The sequence below is a fragment of the Mustelus asterias genome, chromosome 11 (assembly GCF_964213995.1).
Source record: "Mustelus asterias chromosome 11, sMusAst1.hap1.1, whole genome shotgun sequence".
Taxonomy (NCBI): Eukaryota; Metazoa; Chordata; class Chondrichthyes; order Carcharhiniformes; family Triakidae; genus Mustelus; species Mustelus asterias.
Window position 1 is genome coordinate 11,829,084 of NC_135811.1, and position 12,883 is coordinate 11,841,966.

General features: G+C 41.9%; 2 protein-coding genes across 7 annotated transcripts in view; one reads left to right on the forward strand and one right to left on the reverse strand.

The window, feature by feature from the left end:
- Positions 1–12,883, forward strand: part of LOC144500377 (uncharacterized) — a 417,466-nt gene that overhangs the window by 72,657 nt on the left and 331,926 nt on the right. The gene's annotated exons all lie outside the window — the stretch shown is intronic.
- Positions 1–12,883, reverse strand: part of sufu (suppressor of fused homolog (Drosophila)) — a 138,385-nt gene that overhangs the window by 8,151 nt on the left and 117,351 nt on the right. For all 6 annotated transcript variants that reach the window (XM_078223127.1, XM_078223128.1, XM_078223130.1 and 3 more), the window contains 2 exons: positions 11,564–11,702; positions 4,538–4,606 (listed from right to left, as the gene is read on the reverse strand). In XM_078223127.1, coding sequence (XP_078079253.1) covers positions 4,538–4,606; positions 11,564–11,702 — 208 coding nt within the window. The remainder of the gene's footprint in view (positions 1–4,537; positions 4,607–11,563; positions 11,703–12,883) is intronic.

Sequence of the window (12,883 nt, forward strand, 5' to 3'; positions counted from 1 at the left end):
TTGCGAGAGGACTTGAATGCAGGAGCCATTCAGCTCCTTGCTCCTGAATGCAAGGAGCATTCAAGAGCCTTGAATGCAAGGCCCCACTCAATACAGGGCCTTGGTGGGGCCCACACTTGGAGTAGTGTGCGCAGTTTTGGTCTCCTTATCTAAGAAAGGATATACTCAAGTGGATGCAGTGAAGGCTCACCAGACTTATACCTGGGATGGCAGGATTGTCATACAAGGAGAGATTGGGTCAATTGGACCTGTATTCATTGGAATTTAGAAGAATGTGAGGGGATTTAATTGAAACATATAAAATTCTGACAGGGCTGGACAGACTGGATGCAGGGATGGTGTTTCATCTTACTGGAGGGTCAGGAACAATGGGTCACAGTCTCAGGATTTGAGGTAGGCCATTTAGGACTGAGATGAAGAGAAATTTCTTCACTCAGAGGGTGGTGAACCTATGGAATTCTCTACCACATATGGCTGTGAAAGCCAAATCACTGAATATATTTAAGAAGAAAATAGATACATTTCTAGACTATAAAGGTGTCAAGGTGAATGGAGAGAGCACTGGTGTATGGTTTTGAGATAGAGGATCAAGCATGATCATGCTGAATAACGGAGCAGGCTCAAATGACTGAATGGCCTACTGCTGTTCCTATTTTCTATGTTCTGAACCTTGGTGTCACACATGATCCTGAGATGAGCTACCAACCTCATATTTATGCCATTACTAAGAACACCTATTTGCACTTCTGAAACATGGCACTTCTTCACCCTGCCTCAAGCTTATTTGCTATTGAAATCTTCATTCATGCTTTTGTTATCCCTAGATTTGAATATTCCACTGCATTCCTGGCAGGTCTCCCACATTCCACCCTCTGCACTCTGGTTCCTGTATCTTAACTCACATAAAGTCCCATTCCTCCATCACCCCTATGCTTGCTTACCTATGTTGACTCACGGTTAAGCAACATCTTGATGTTTAAAATTCTCATCCTTCTTAACAAATCGCTCCATTGCTTCACTCATCTCCAACTCTGCATTCTCCTCCAGTGCCATAACCTGCCAAGAGATCTGTGCTCCTCTAACTCTGGCCTCTTGGGCATCTGCAATTTTTATTGCTCCACCATTGGTGGCCATGGCTTCAGTTACCTCGACCCCAAGCTCTGGAATTCCCTCACTACACCTCCCTATCTCATTTTACTCCTTTGAGACACTTTCTAAAACCTACCTCTTTAGTCAAGCTCTGGCTTAATATCATCTGATGTTGTTTGGTGTCATACTTTGTTTTATAATGCTTCTGTGAAGTGCCTTGGAATATTTCAGGTTGTGGCTTATGCCTTTTTTGGTGGATCTTGCAATTACACTAAGGGGTGTCAGTGCTGGGAAATGGACTGTTTGCTTATTTTTGGCATTGAAGCTACTATTTAATATTCCCAGCACAGCTATGAGAGAAAAAATCTTCCAAGCTAACTCAGAAATACACTTTTAACAAATCCAACTCCACACTACTGAACTATTGATTGAGATTGCCAATTAATACTATTGCTGTGTTAGGGACCATTTCCCAGCTAGAAAACCGAGAACATTTTAATCCCATCAGTCTGGGTGGATTTGAACCTAAATTCTAGGGATGAAAGACCATTATTTAACTTGCTTATTACCTAATTTCCATAAAGTGGCATTTTTAAAAGCTGCTTTTAGATACCAAGCATAGACCAAAGGACAGAAAGAATTTTTACAATTACTTAAGAACTAGGAAAAACAATGAAAAACAATTTTCCATTCCAGGACTAAGTCCCATGGTGGGGGTGGCAATCAGGTTTGTTTCCTGCCACAGAAGCCAGTGGAATTTGAGCTGTATGGTGCGATGTCACCCTCACTAATAGTACAGTTGGTGGTTGGTTTCCTGGCGTTTTTCATAGTGGGGTGGGTGCACCCCACCATCATATCTGGGCACCATATTCAAATGAGCTGGATATCAAATAACCCACCTTCCATAAAAAGCTCCGGCCCTCAGATTCAGTGATGCATTCCTGGAAGTTCTCTACCCAGAGAATGGAAGGAAGTGGCCAAACTATCAGACCAAACCTGCATGGGAGGAAGTCGCCAGGGAGGCCAATGTCCAGGACATCCATCAAAGGATTGCCCTGCAATGCTGCAAACAAATGAATTACCTCATCTACTCAACCAGGTGAAGTGAACGCTCAACTGCTCACTGAGATAAAAGCAAATTACTGTGGATGCTGGAGCTTCGATGAAGCGTCATCCAGACTCGAAATGTTAGCTCTATTCTCTCCACGATGCCATCAGACCTGCCGAGATTTTGCAGCATTTTTCGGTTTTTGCCTCAACCACTCTCATTTACCTCACAGAATAGTACAGGGAACATGGGCCTCAGTGGCAAGGCCACCATCCATGCAGTCCATGCATTAAAAAGTAAGAAGGTGATGCCTCATAGCTCTACTGCAACCCATCTATCTGGATGTGGAGAAGCCACGGTGGCTAACTGACTCTTTCCTACAGCGAGCTAAGATGCAGTTTGGGAATGAGAGGCAGGGTTAAGCATTGAAGGCATCAGCAAGCACTGCTAATGACATGCCTCTGCAAGCCTGATCCTTCTATCTGCATGGGCTCGGCGCTCTGGAGAACTTTTCTGAACAACGTGCAGATGGCGCAAAATCCAGGGGGTTACTTGTAAGACACAAAACCCAAACAAAGATCTTAAAAATGCTCAATTGATTGATTGTAATGCTAACAAAAGCAAAGTTTAGGTGGCCAAAAGAATATTTAAATTGCAAGCCAAAATGCCTTCTTGAAGTGAGCTACTCATTTCTACCCAATATACAAACAATATTTTAAAACGGCAAATATGTTAGCCAAAATGGAACACATTGGCCCACATTTTGCAGTGACAATGACAGTACATACTACCATCAGCATTCGTTATCACTGGCCCACTGAAATTGACAGCATCTTCAAGATGCTTCAGCACCATACATGTGCAGAATAATGTGGAAATCTAGAAGTTGCTGCCAGTGATTCCACGGGTTTCGCACTGATGAGGACCCTCCCAGAGTGCAATCCCTAAGCAATCAGTGAATTGATGAAAGCTTCCAAGTTTATGCTGTAATATCACTGTAAAAACACTTGACAAAGTTACAATTTGTTGAATGAGATGTAACTGTATTTTAAATGATGTACTAGGCTCATAATTACTCCTACACACCCGCCTTGAAAAGCTGATTTTATATTTTTAGAATGCCAAATTTCTCCATGATATAAAAACACATTTTTAATTTTTGATATTTCAGTTTCCATTTTATTCCAATCAAGATTTTTTTGCCATCTGAATATATAAATAAAAGTAAAAGATAATCAGCAATTGCAACTTTCTGTATTGCCTCAATGAGATTGGCTACTAACTCTGCTGCTGATGTCAAGACATCTGGATGTCTAGAACAGTGGTTCCTAACCTTTTATATGTCATGACACACCTCTACTACATAAAAAAAGGGGCACACCTCCTATTCACTGCCTTCTTCCCTTACTGGGAACTTTGATTTTAACTTCTCCCTGTCTTTTCGCCCGTTTTTTAAACCTCACCTCTCTCTCTTGCTTCTTCCAGGGTTTTTGCATCCTTTTTAAGTTTTCGCTTTTTGTGTGGGCGCATGGGAACTTTGTCTTCAGCGCCAAATCCCATTGGTCATGTGCATGGGCCCAACCAATATAAAAAATCTAAACCATGCATGTGTCGGGTCTTGAAGATGCCAATCACAGGGTTGAAAACAAAGATTAGTTTTAGTTTAATTAAATGAATTCTGAATAATTTTGCATCTTTTTTGCGGCACACTTGGACGGGGTCTTCATGGTACACCAGTGTGCCACCACACACTGGTTAGGTACCACTAGTCTAGTGTTGGTTTAACAAGACACCAGGTTGAAGTAAGCAGGAAATGGGAAGTCTATCACAGAGATAGCTAGATCTCTGGGGACAGCTATCTTGAGGTCAGCAACAAGTGTTGTTACTTCATAGCTGACCACAAAATCTGGTCAATTGAGAGTCATATTTCTAAATTCCCATACTATAAAGTGGACCTTAATCCCAATCTTACATCTCTCTCCCTCTTTCAATATAACACATGCAGACATACAAAATACATTTCAGCAACTCACCAAGTCTCCTTTTGCAGCACCTTCCAAACGTGTGACCTCAACAACTTAGAAGGACAAGGACAGCAGATGCATGGGAATACCACCACTTACAAGTTCCCCTCCAAGCCACACACCATCCTGACCTCAAACTATATCGTTGTTCCTTCACTGCACTGTGTTAAAATCCTGGAACTCTCTCCCTAACAGCACAATGGATGTAGCTACACCACATGGACAGCAGCGGCTCAAGAAGGCAACTCACCACCACCTTCTCAAGGGCAATTAAGGATGGGCAATAACCAGTGACATCAACAACCCATGAACGAAGGAAAAATAATCTGAAGAACAACTTATCTGAATTCCTGCTAACTTATTTGAAAAATCTTACTTCTTCTGGAGAGGTCAGGTCTTCTAAATCCTCTAGCATTTTTTCCACAAACTCTTCGTTCAGCAGAATCTGTATATATTAAAAAATAAGATGCACAAATGTTATAATACATATTGTTTTAGGACTTTATTCTTCACTAATTGTTATACTACTGTGTATTCAGCCAGCTTATGGAATGTCTGTGAGGTGTTATTTTTCTTAAAATTAGCATCATCACACCTGTAACATTGTTGAGAGGTTTTCTTCCCTTTACAATTAAGTCATTATTGACACCTTTTAAGTCAGGAAAATATCCCACACCACAGAAATGCAATGATTGAAGTGAAATCGAACTCTGCTAAACTCATTCTCTAAAACAGCAATGATTCTCTTTTAAGCTATGTTAATAATTCTTGAACTGGCTACATACCCAACTTTTCCACAAGCTATTAGTACTTTCAGTTCTTGGAAATTCTTAGAGTTTCAAGAACAATGGATGCATTTTAATTTAAAGCAACACGAGGCTTTTCCCAGAATAATATAGCTGCAAAATACGTCACCTCAGTTTTATTTCTGTGGTATCACCAAGTATTTGAATTTTTCCCAAGCCCAAAAGAACATTTCTAAAGGACCTACTCCACAAATTGGATTCGATATATTGAAATAATTTAATGATAATCAACATCATCAGGTGGCACAGTGGTTAGCACTGCTGCCTGACAGTGACAGGGACCTGGGTTCAATTCCCAGCTTGGATCACTGTCTGTGCGGAGTCTGAACGTTCTCCGTGTCTGCGTGGGTTTCCTCCCACAGTCCGAAAGATGTGCTGGTTAGGTGCATTGGCCATGCTAAATTCTCCCTCAGTGTAACCAAACAGGCATGGAATGTGGCGACAAGGGAATTTTCACAGTGACTTCATTGCAGTGTTAATGTAAGCCTACTTGTGATACGAATCAATAAATAAATCAATAAACATGTTTCTATAGCTCTTGGAGCTAAAGTGATCAAAGGATATCGGGGAAGAGGAGGATCAGGATATTAATTCGATGATCAGCCATGATCAAAATGAATGGCGGAGCAGGCTTGAAGGGCCGAATGGCCTCCTCCTGCTTCTAGTTTCTATAAATAAATTTATTCAAGCCTTTTTATAGTATTGTTACTGATCTATTGAAACAAATGGCAATCTTAATCTTCCCACCGATCTGTGCAAAAGTTGCTAATTTTTAAACGACCTTCCACAGGGGCATCACGGTACCCGGGTTCGATTCCCGGCTTCAGTCATTGTCTGAGTGGAGCTTGCACGTTCTCCCCCTGTCCGCGTGGGTTTCCTCCCACATTCTGAAAGACGTGCTGGTTAGGTGTATTGACCCGAACAGGCGCCGGAGCATGGCGACTAGAGGAATTTCACAGTAACTTCATTGCAGTGTTAACGTAAGCCGTACTTGCAAATAATAAGTAAACTTTACTTGCATTTAATTCAATAAACATTAAATAGTTCGAAACAAAGATAACAAAAGGAATATTAAAACATTCAAAGGCTGTCACTGGAATTCTTCCCGTTTGGTCTGACGAAGGGTCATCTAGACACAAAACATTAGCTCTGTTCTCTCGCCACAGATGCTGTCAGACCTGCTGAGATTTTCCAGCATTTTCTGTCTTTGTTTCAGATTCCAGCAAGACAGTAATATACTTTATCTTAGATTTGGGTTGGGCGTGCATGGGGTAAATAATATTGACAAAATTAAAGGAAGAAAGAAAAACGTAGAGCACAAATATCCTGAGGATATCCCAAGCTACATTACAAGCAATGAATTGCTTCTGAAATGCAATCAATATTGCATAGGCTAACAGTAGCATATTTTGATTTGATTTGATTTATTATTGTCACACATATTAACATAGTGAAAAGTATTGTTTCTTGCACACTATACAGACAAAACATACCGTTCATAGAGAAGGAGAGAGTGCAGAATGTAGTGTTACAGTCACAGCTAGGGTGTAGAGAAAGATATCTAATGCAAGGTAAGTCCATTCAAAAGTCTGACAGCAGCAGGGAAGAAACTGTTCTCGAGTCAGTTGGTATCTCAGACTTTTGTATCTTTTTCCCCGACGGAAGAAGATGGAAGAATGTCCGGGGTGCGTGGGGTCCTTAATTATGCTGGCTGCTTTGCCGAGGCAGCGGGAAGTGTAGACAGAGTCAATGGACGGGAGGCTGGTTTGCGTGATGTATTGGGCTACATTCACAACCTTTTGTAATTCCTTGCGGTCTTGGGCAGAGCAGGAGCCATACTAAGCTGCGATACAATCAGAAAGAATGCTTTCTATGGTGCATTTGTAAAAGTTGGTGAGAGTCGTAGCTGACATCCAAATTTCCTTAGTCTTCTGAGAAAGTAAAGGCGTTGGTGGGCTTTCTTAACAATATTGTCGGCATGGGGGACCAGGACAGGTTGTTGGTGATCTGGACACCTAAAAACTTGAAGCTCTTGATCCTTTCTACTTCGTTCACGTTGATGTAGACAGGGGCATGTTCTCCTTTACGCTTCCTGAAGTCAATGACAATTTCCTTCGTTTTGTTGACATTGAGGGAGAGATTATTGTTGCCGCACCAGTTCACCAGATTCTCTATCTCATTCCTGTACTCTGTCTCGTCATTGCTTGAGATCCGACCCACTACGGCGATGTCGTCAGCAAACTTGAAAATCGAATTGGAGGGAAATTTGGCCACACAGTCATAGATGTATAAGGAGTATAGTAGGGGGCTGAAAACACAGCCTTGTGGGGCACCGGTGTTGAGGATGATCATGGAGGTGGTGTTGTTGCCTATCCTTACTGATTTGGGCACAGCAAGATTCCACTTCCAATTATTTCACTTCCAGCAAATAATTTGAGTCACCAGAAAACTTGTTTTTGATTGTGATAGTTGAAGGAGGAATCACGAACATGCCATGGAATTGCCATGGGATAATTTATTTCCACCCCAAGTACGCAAATGAAGTTATCAGTTTAATGCGTCACCTCAAAAACAACACTTCCAATAATATAGCAGTTCCTCAATTGTGCGCTGAAGTGCCAGCCTAGATTCCATGCTCAAGCTTGTAAAAGAGTTTGAACCAATACCATCAACTTGGATTTGGTAGTGCTACTTTTACACTTATTACAAAGCTGCAAGAACTGGGGAAGGAATTCAAAACAACATGGGTAAAATTGCAGAAAAAGGAGTTTAATAGAAGAAAAAAAAGCAAACAATGTTTTTTTAATTCAAGCTTGGCTTTACAGTTTAAGATGGGAGGGTATAACATAACTAAGAGATGGAACACATTGGTTGAACTATAATGACAATTGAAAGTTTAAAATTATATTCTAATGAAGGGTCTTCATCGACCTTAAACATCAATTCTGTTTCTCTCCACAGATGCTGTCTAACTGGCTGAGTATTTTGAGCATTTTCTGTTTTATTTCAGATCTCCAGCAGCATTTTGCTTTTGTAAAAAAAATGGTTTTTTTTCCTGAATAGAAAACGTTAAACCAGATCTAAATGAAAATTTTCAACATCATAGAATAGTTTTAGACAATAAATTAGTTACCAACTTAGTACCTTGGGAGCATAGACTCACAACTAACACTAGATGATTAAAGGGGAGGTTAGAAAGAAAACCATCTTTTTTGACTTAGGTATCCATTGAGGCAGACATTAATTCAAAAGGGAAATTACTTTTATTTAAAAAGGAAGGATATAGAGGGGAAGAGCACTAAAGCTGCGATGACCTAAATGATCTTGTTCCATATTCAATTTCTAGTGATAAGTATTATTTCAAATGAAGTAACATTTCATTTTGTTTGGTAAAAATGGAAATCAATAAGATTCAACAAACAAATCATTATAAACCAGTTAGGGACCAGTAACTTTTTTTTGTAAAGTAGACAAAATTTGAAATCACAGGTCTTTAAGAGAATAAAGCCACAAGATTCCATGTTTGTAAGCAAATGGATACATTTTAACAAAGCAAACAGTCAATGCTATCTATCTTACATTCTAACATAAGGTAGATATGAATTAACAGGAAAATTTTGGTAGAACACACCACAAATTGCATATTAAATGGCAGTCACAATCAAGACAGATCCCACAAATGTTCTCAGCAACCCATCCAGGCGTCAGTGATCACCATGAGTCGCAAAAATCCTTCAAACGGTCTTCCTTACAAGAGATTTCAGTTCCTTTTCTTTGAGGATGTAGCCTATGATTGTCTTCATCATTAGTCACATCAGCCTGCCTGCTTCTTCTGCTTGCAATGAGTTGTCAGGCAACTGGACTCCATCTCAGACAGCCCCAACGACTGCTCACCTCCCAGCCACTCCCTCTGTCCGATGGTATGTGCCAGACTGCACTACAGTCGAGACGTAGGCACAGTTCCAGCCCCCCAGCAGCTTGCGGACCTATCTTTGCACCAACTCTCAGTTTCAGAGCAGACAACCACTTCAATTTCACAACTGCTCCCCATGGACTTTTTGTGCCCCAGTTCCCATCTGTCCCAAACAACAACTGCTCTCAAGCTTCTCTGAGACACCAGTTCCCCAGCAGCACAAAGCAATCAACTGCCGTTGCTCACCCCAAGCCTTTTTCATGGATTAGTTTTATTGTGCTAAAACCCTGGTCACCTCAGCAACCTTATGCCCTAGGTCCTGTAGTCAGATTTTTCATGCCAGTTATGAGCAGTTGTCAAAGGGAATTCAGAACTGAGTATGCCTGGCCATCCAAGGTATTAGATTCAGAGAGGGCAGAACAGAGTTGTCCAACATTTTTGTGTGGAAGGCTGTGGGGGGAAAGAGAGCCAGAGCTGGATCAAAGCACAGGGAGCCAAGGGAAAGCAGCAAAGCTGGGAGAAAGCTGCCAAAGCCACGGGAAAATGTGATGAGCAGAGGCCCCATGTGCTCCAGAGTCTCACTCTATCTCCACATACTTGTAGTTTCCTGTGTTTGCTGCTCCTCCAATTACAGCCTATTTCTCTCCAATGTTTAATGTTGATAGGCTGTCAGCATAAAGAATGTGGGAGAGTAGTGGGCTGTGATTGGAGGCAGAGTCCCTGGCAGATATCACCACCTTCACTGACTGTCTTATTGGCATTTTCAGCAATTGCTCAGGGAACCATGTAGAGGGGCTTTGCAGGCCACAGCTTGGACAAGCCTGATCTAAAACATGGGAGCATAGAATCAGGATAAGGGGCCTACAAGTTAGGATTGAGAGGAAGAGAAATTTCTTCACTCAAAAGATTGTGAATCTATGGAATCCTCTATCCCAGAGGGTTTTGGATCCATTGTTGGATCCAATTCTATCCCAACATTTAAAGCTGGGATAGGCAATTTTTGGTCTCTCTGAATTGAGGGATATGGGGAGCATGCGGGAAAATAAACGTTGAAGCCCAAGGTTAGCCATGATCACATGGAATGGCAGAGCAGGGTTGATAGACTAGGTGATCTATTCCTGCTCCTATTTCTTATGTTATGTCTGCCATCATGCTCTGCACTTGCACTGGAACCACAGACATAAAGGGAGGTGTAGTCCTCAGCCTCCACAGACAAAATCCAAAAGGACAGATTCCCTCACAACAGTCAGAATCTGTGGTTGTAGGTGCTGATTGATAGCTCAGAAGGTTAGGACTGTGGAGATATGGGCTGGAATTCTCCCAAAAAAACTTTAAGTTCCCAACATGTGGGAAACGGGAATAATTCCCGCCAGCTTTTTTAGTGCACTTACCAGAGCGAATCTCTGACACACCGTGCACTGCAGAGTGCCTCAGCAGGATTCACTCTGGTAATGGTGGGTGAGACCTATTCCCACCCGAGAGGCCAGCAGCATAGTGTTGAGTGGGCCATTGCGCATGCATCAGTCTGCGGCGCATGCGCAGTGGTCCCCTATTGCCGGCCTCCAATCGCTGGCCAGCCTCACAATCCCACTGATCGCTGGCCTTCCGACCCCCCCACACCCTGATCGCTGACCTCTTGGACCAACCCCTATTTCCCCCCCCTCCTCCCAGCCAGCCTCGATCTCCCAGATCGTCCCCCTCCCCCTGAACAGCCCCGACCCCCACTTCCCCCGATGGCCAGCTCCGATGGCCGTCACTCCCTTTCTCTCCACGACCCACTTGCAGAGTGGCAGCGGGTCCCCCCACCACCGATCGCCCCCCCCAATAGGCCCCACCTCCCAGTAGGCTCTGCCCCCTCGGCATTGCCTGGTGGGCAGGGCCAGTTTGGCCCTTACCACTGACCTCCCGGGGGAGGGCCTCAATGACCTCTGATCCCCCCAGCAGGGTCGGGCGCCTGTTCCCCGTTAGTAGGGAGCCATCGTAAATGTCGCTGGAGGGAACCACTCCTAGCAGGGGTGGCGGGAGAAATGCTAGCGGGTCCAGAGAATACCATCCTGGACTTGCTAATCATATGGAAATGTCAAGTTCCATGACATTTGCAAACAATAATCAGCTCGGCGCCGATTTCTGGCATGGAGCTGATGACACCAAAAAAAAAACTTACCTTGGGAGATGCGCGGAGGTCATGGCTCCCAGCACGAATCCTGTGAATTGGCCGCCGCTCATGTCTCCCAGCCCGCTGCACTACTAGGGCAGCACAGCAGGCTGGGAGGATTGCCCCCATGATTTGTGAACACCATTTTGTTTGTAATTAAACACTGCTTTGTTTGTTAAAATACATCACTTGCTGAACTCGAGCAGCTTGAACTAAGTTGTTCAATAAAAAGTCACTGTAACATTTTGGTGTAAGGGAAACATAGGTACAAGGACTGATTTTAGAATGTCCCTTTAGAAGTATACACTGTAAATCATTCCACAAAACTTTGGACATGTGTCTTCAGATCAACATTCCTGACCCAATGTACTCGAGTAGGCCCAATTAAGAATACTGTTAATAGTTGTTACCTTTTCAAAGAGATATAAATTTACCTCCATGGTGCTTATCACATGTTAGCAACTGGTGAATCATTTGCCAATACAGTACTGAGCAAAATGAAGTTAAGGCAATGAAGCAGATACCCACCTGTAGCCATGGGCCATGAGCTGCATATGGGTGTTCTTCTGTAGCAAATGCTCCTTCAACTCCAGTAGAAACAAATGTGATTGCCGTATCTCCTGTGATGCTTTTGTATGTAAAGTGCCTTCCATGTAACAGTCTACCTCTAAAAGAACAAGCATATTTCTTACAACATTAACTTGTTTTCAAATAGATATATTTCCTAACTTCAAGCAATTGCTGAGCATTCACACAAACACACTGACCTGTTTTGCTCCAGATTGGAAAACAGGTCTCTGCATTTAATTCTTTAAGTGCTGCGTATGAGCTGTCAGGCCTTGGGAGTCAATGACAAATGCAGCGATTGGCAGACCTCCCTGCTCAACTTTTGCATTAAAGGCCAACCTCCATCCAATAAAAATCCTTTTAAAAAGAAAAACTGTTTCTATCTCCAAGGAGTGAGTGAGAGTTAGAAGTAAACTGGGGAGTTAAATGATTGAATATTTTGTTTCCTGTAGTTGGGGAGAACGATATTAGGTAGAGAAAAGTCAAATTAAAAATAGAAGGAAGAACTCAATGTCATGACAAACATAAAATATTTAATTTTAAATAAAAATGTTTGCATTTTTTGGTATTGTGTTAAGAAGAAAGGTATTTCATGTTTGAGTAGTTTTATTACAGTATGATACTAGTACTTTCAACATCACAGTACAGTGAGATGAGAAACTATAGAACAGTTAACTTAAACATGGCTACTGCCTAAGGGTTTAAAGCAATTTGTTTGAACCCTTCTGAAATTATTTTTAAAAAATACACTGGAATTACATAGGATTGAATTCAACACTTAAGTCTGAAAGTGATATAGTACCACCATTAAATTAAACTTATATTAGTATAGATAAGTTTAATTTATAATTTGTATTTGTATGTTAAGAAAGTTGAAACCTAGGTTTAGTTTTATTGAGAGTTTGGTGCGGGCAAGTCTGGGGGTCTCGTTTGTATACATGCATTTTGTCAGGAAACAAGTAGTTTTAAGTAATGTATATTTGTATTGTTGGATATTAGAAATAAGGTACAGATTTAGATGAGTTTAATTGTTTGTTTCTATGTAAGAAAGGGTTAAAACTTTAGTTGGATGCATGTGAAACAAAGGAGTTTGTATGTATGGGGGTTTTGGTTTAATTTCAAATGGTGCCTGCATTGTGATTAAAGGTTTACAGAGTGAAAACAAGAAGAGCTTAAAGGAAGACTAGGCTGTTCCTTAGCAACCAGGGGCCACTTCACATTCGAAAAACTTTTTGAATTTAGTTTAAGCTGGACCCAGGTAGTTAGTGCCAGGTAGTTGGA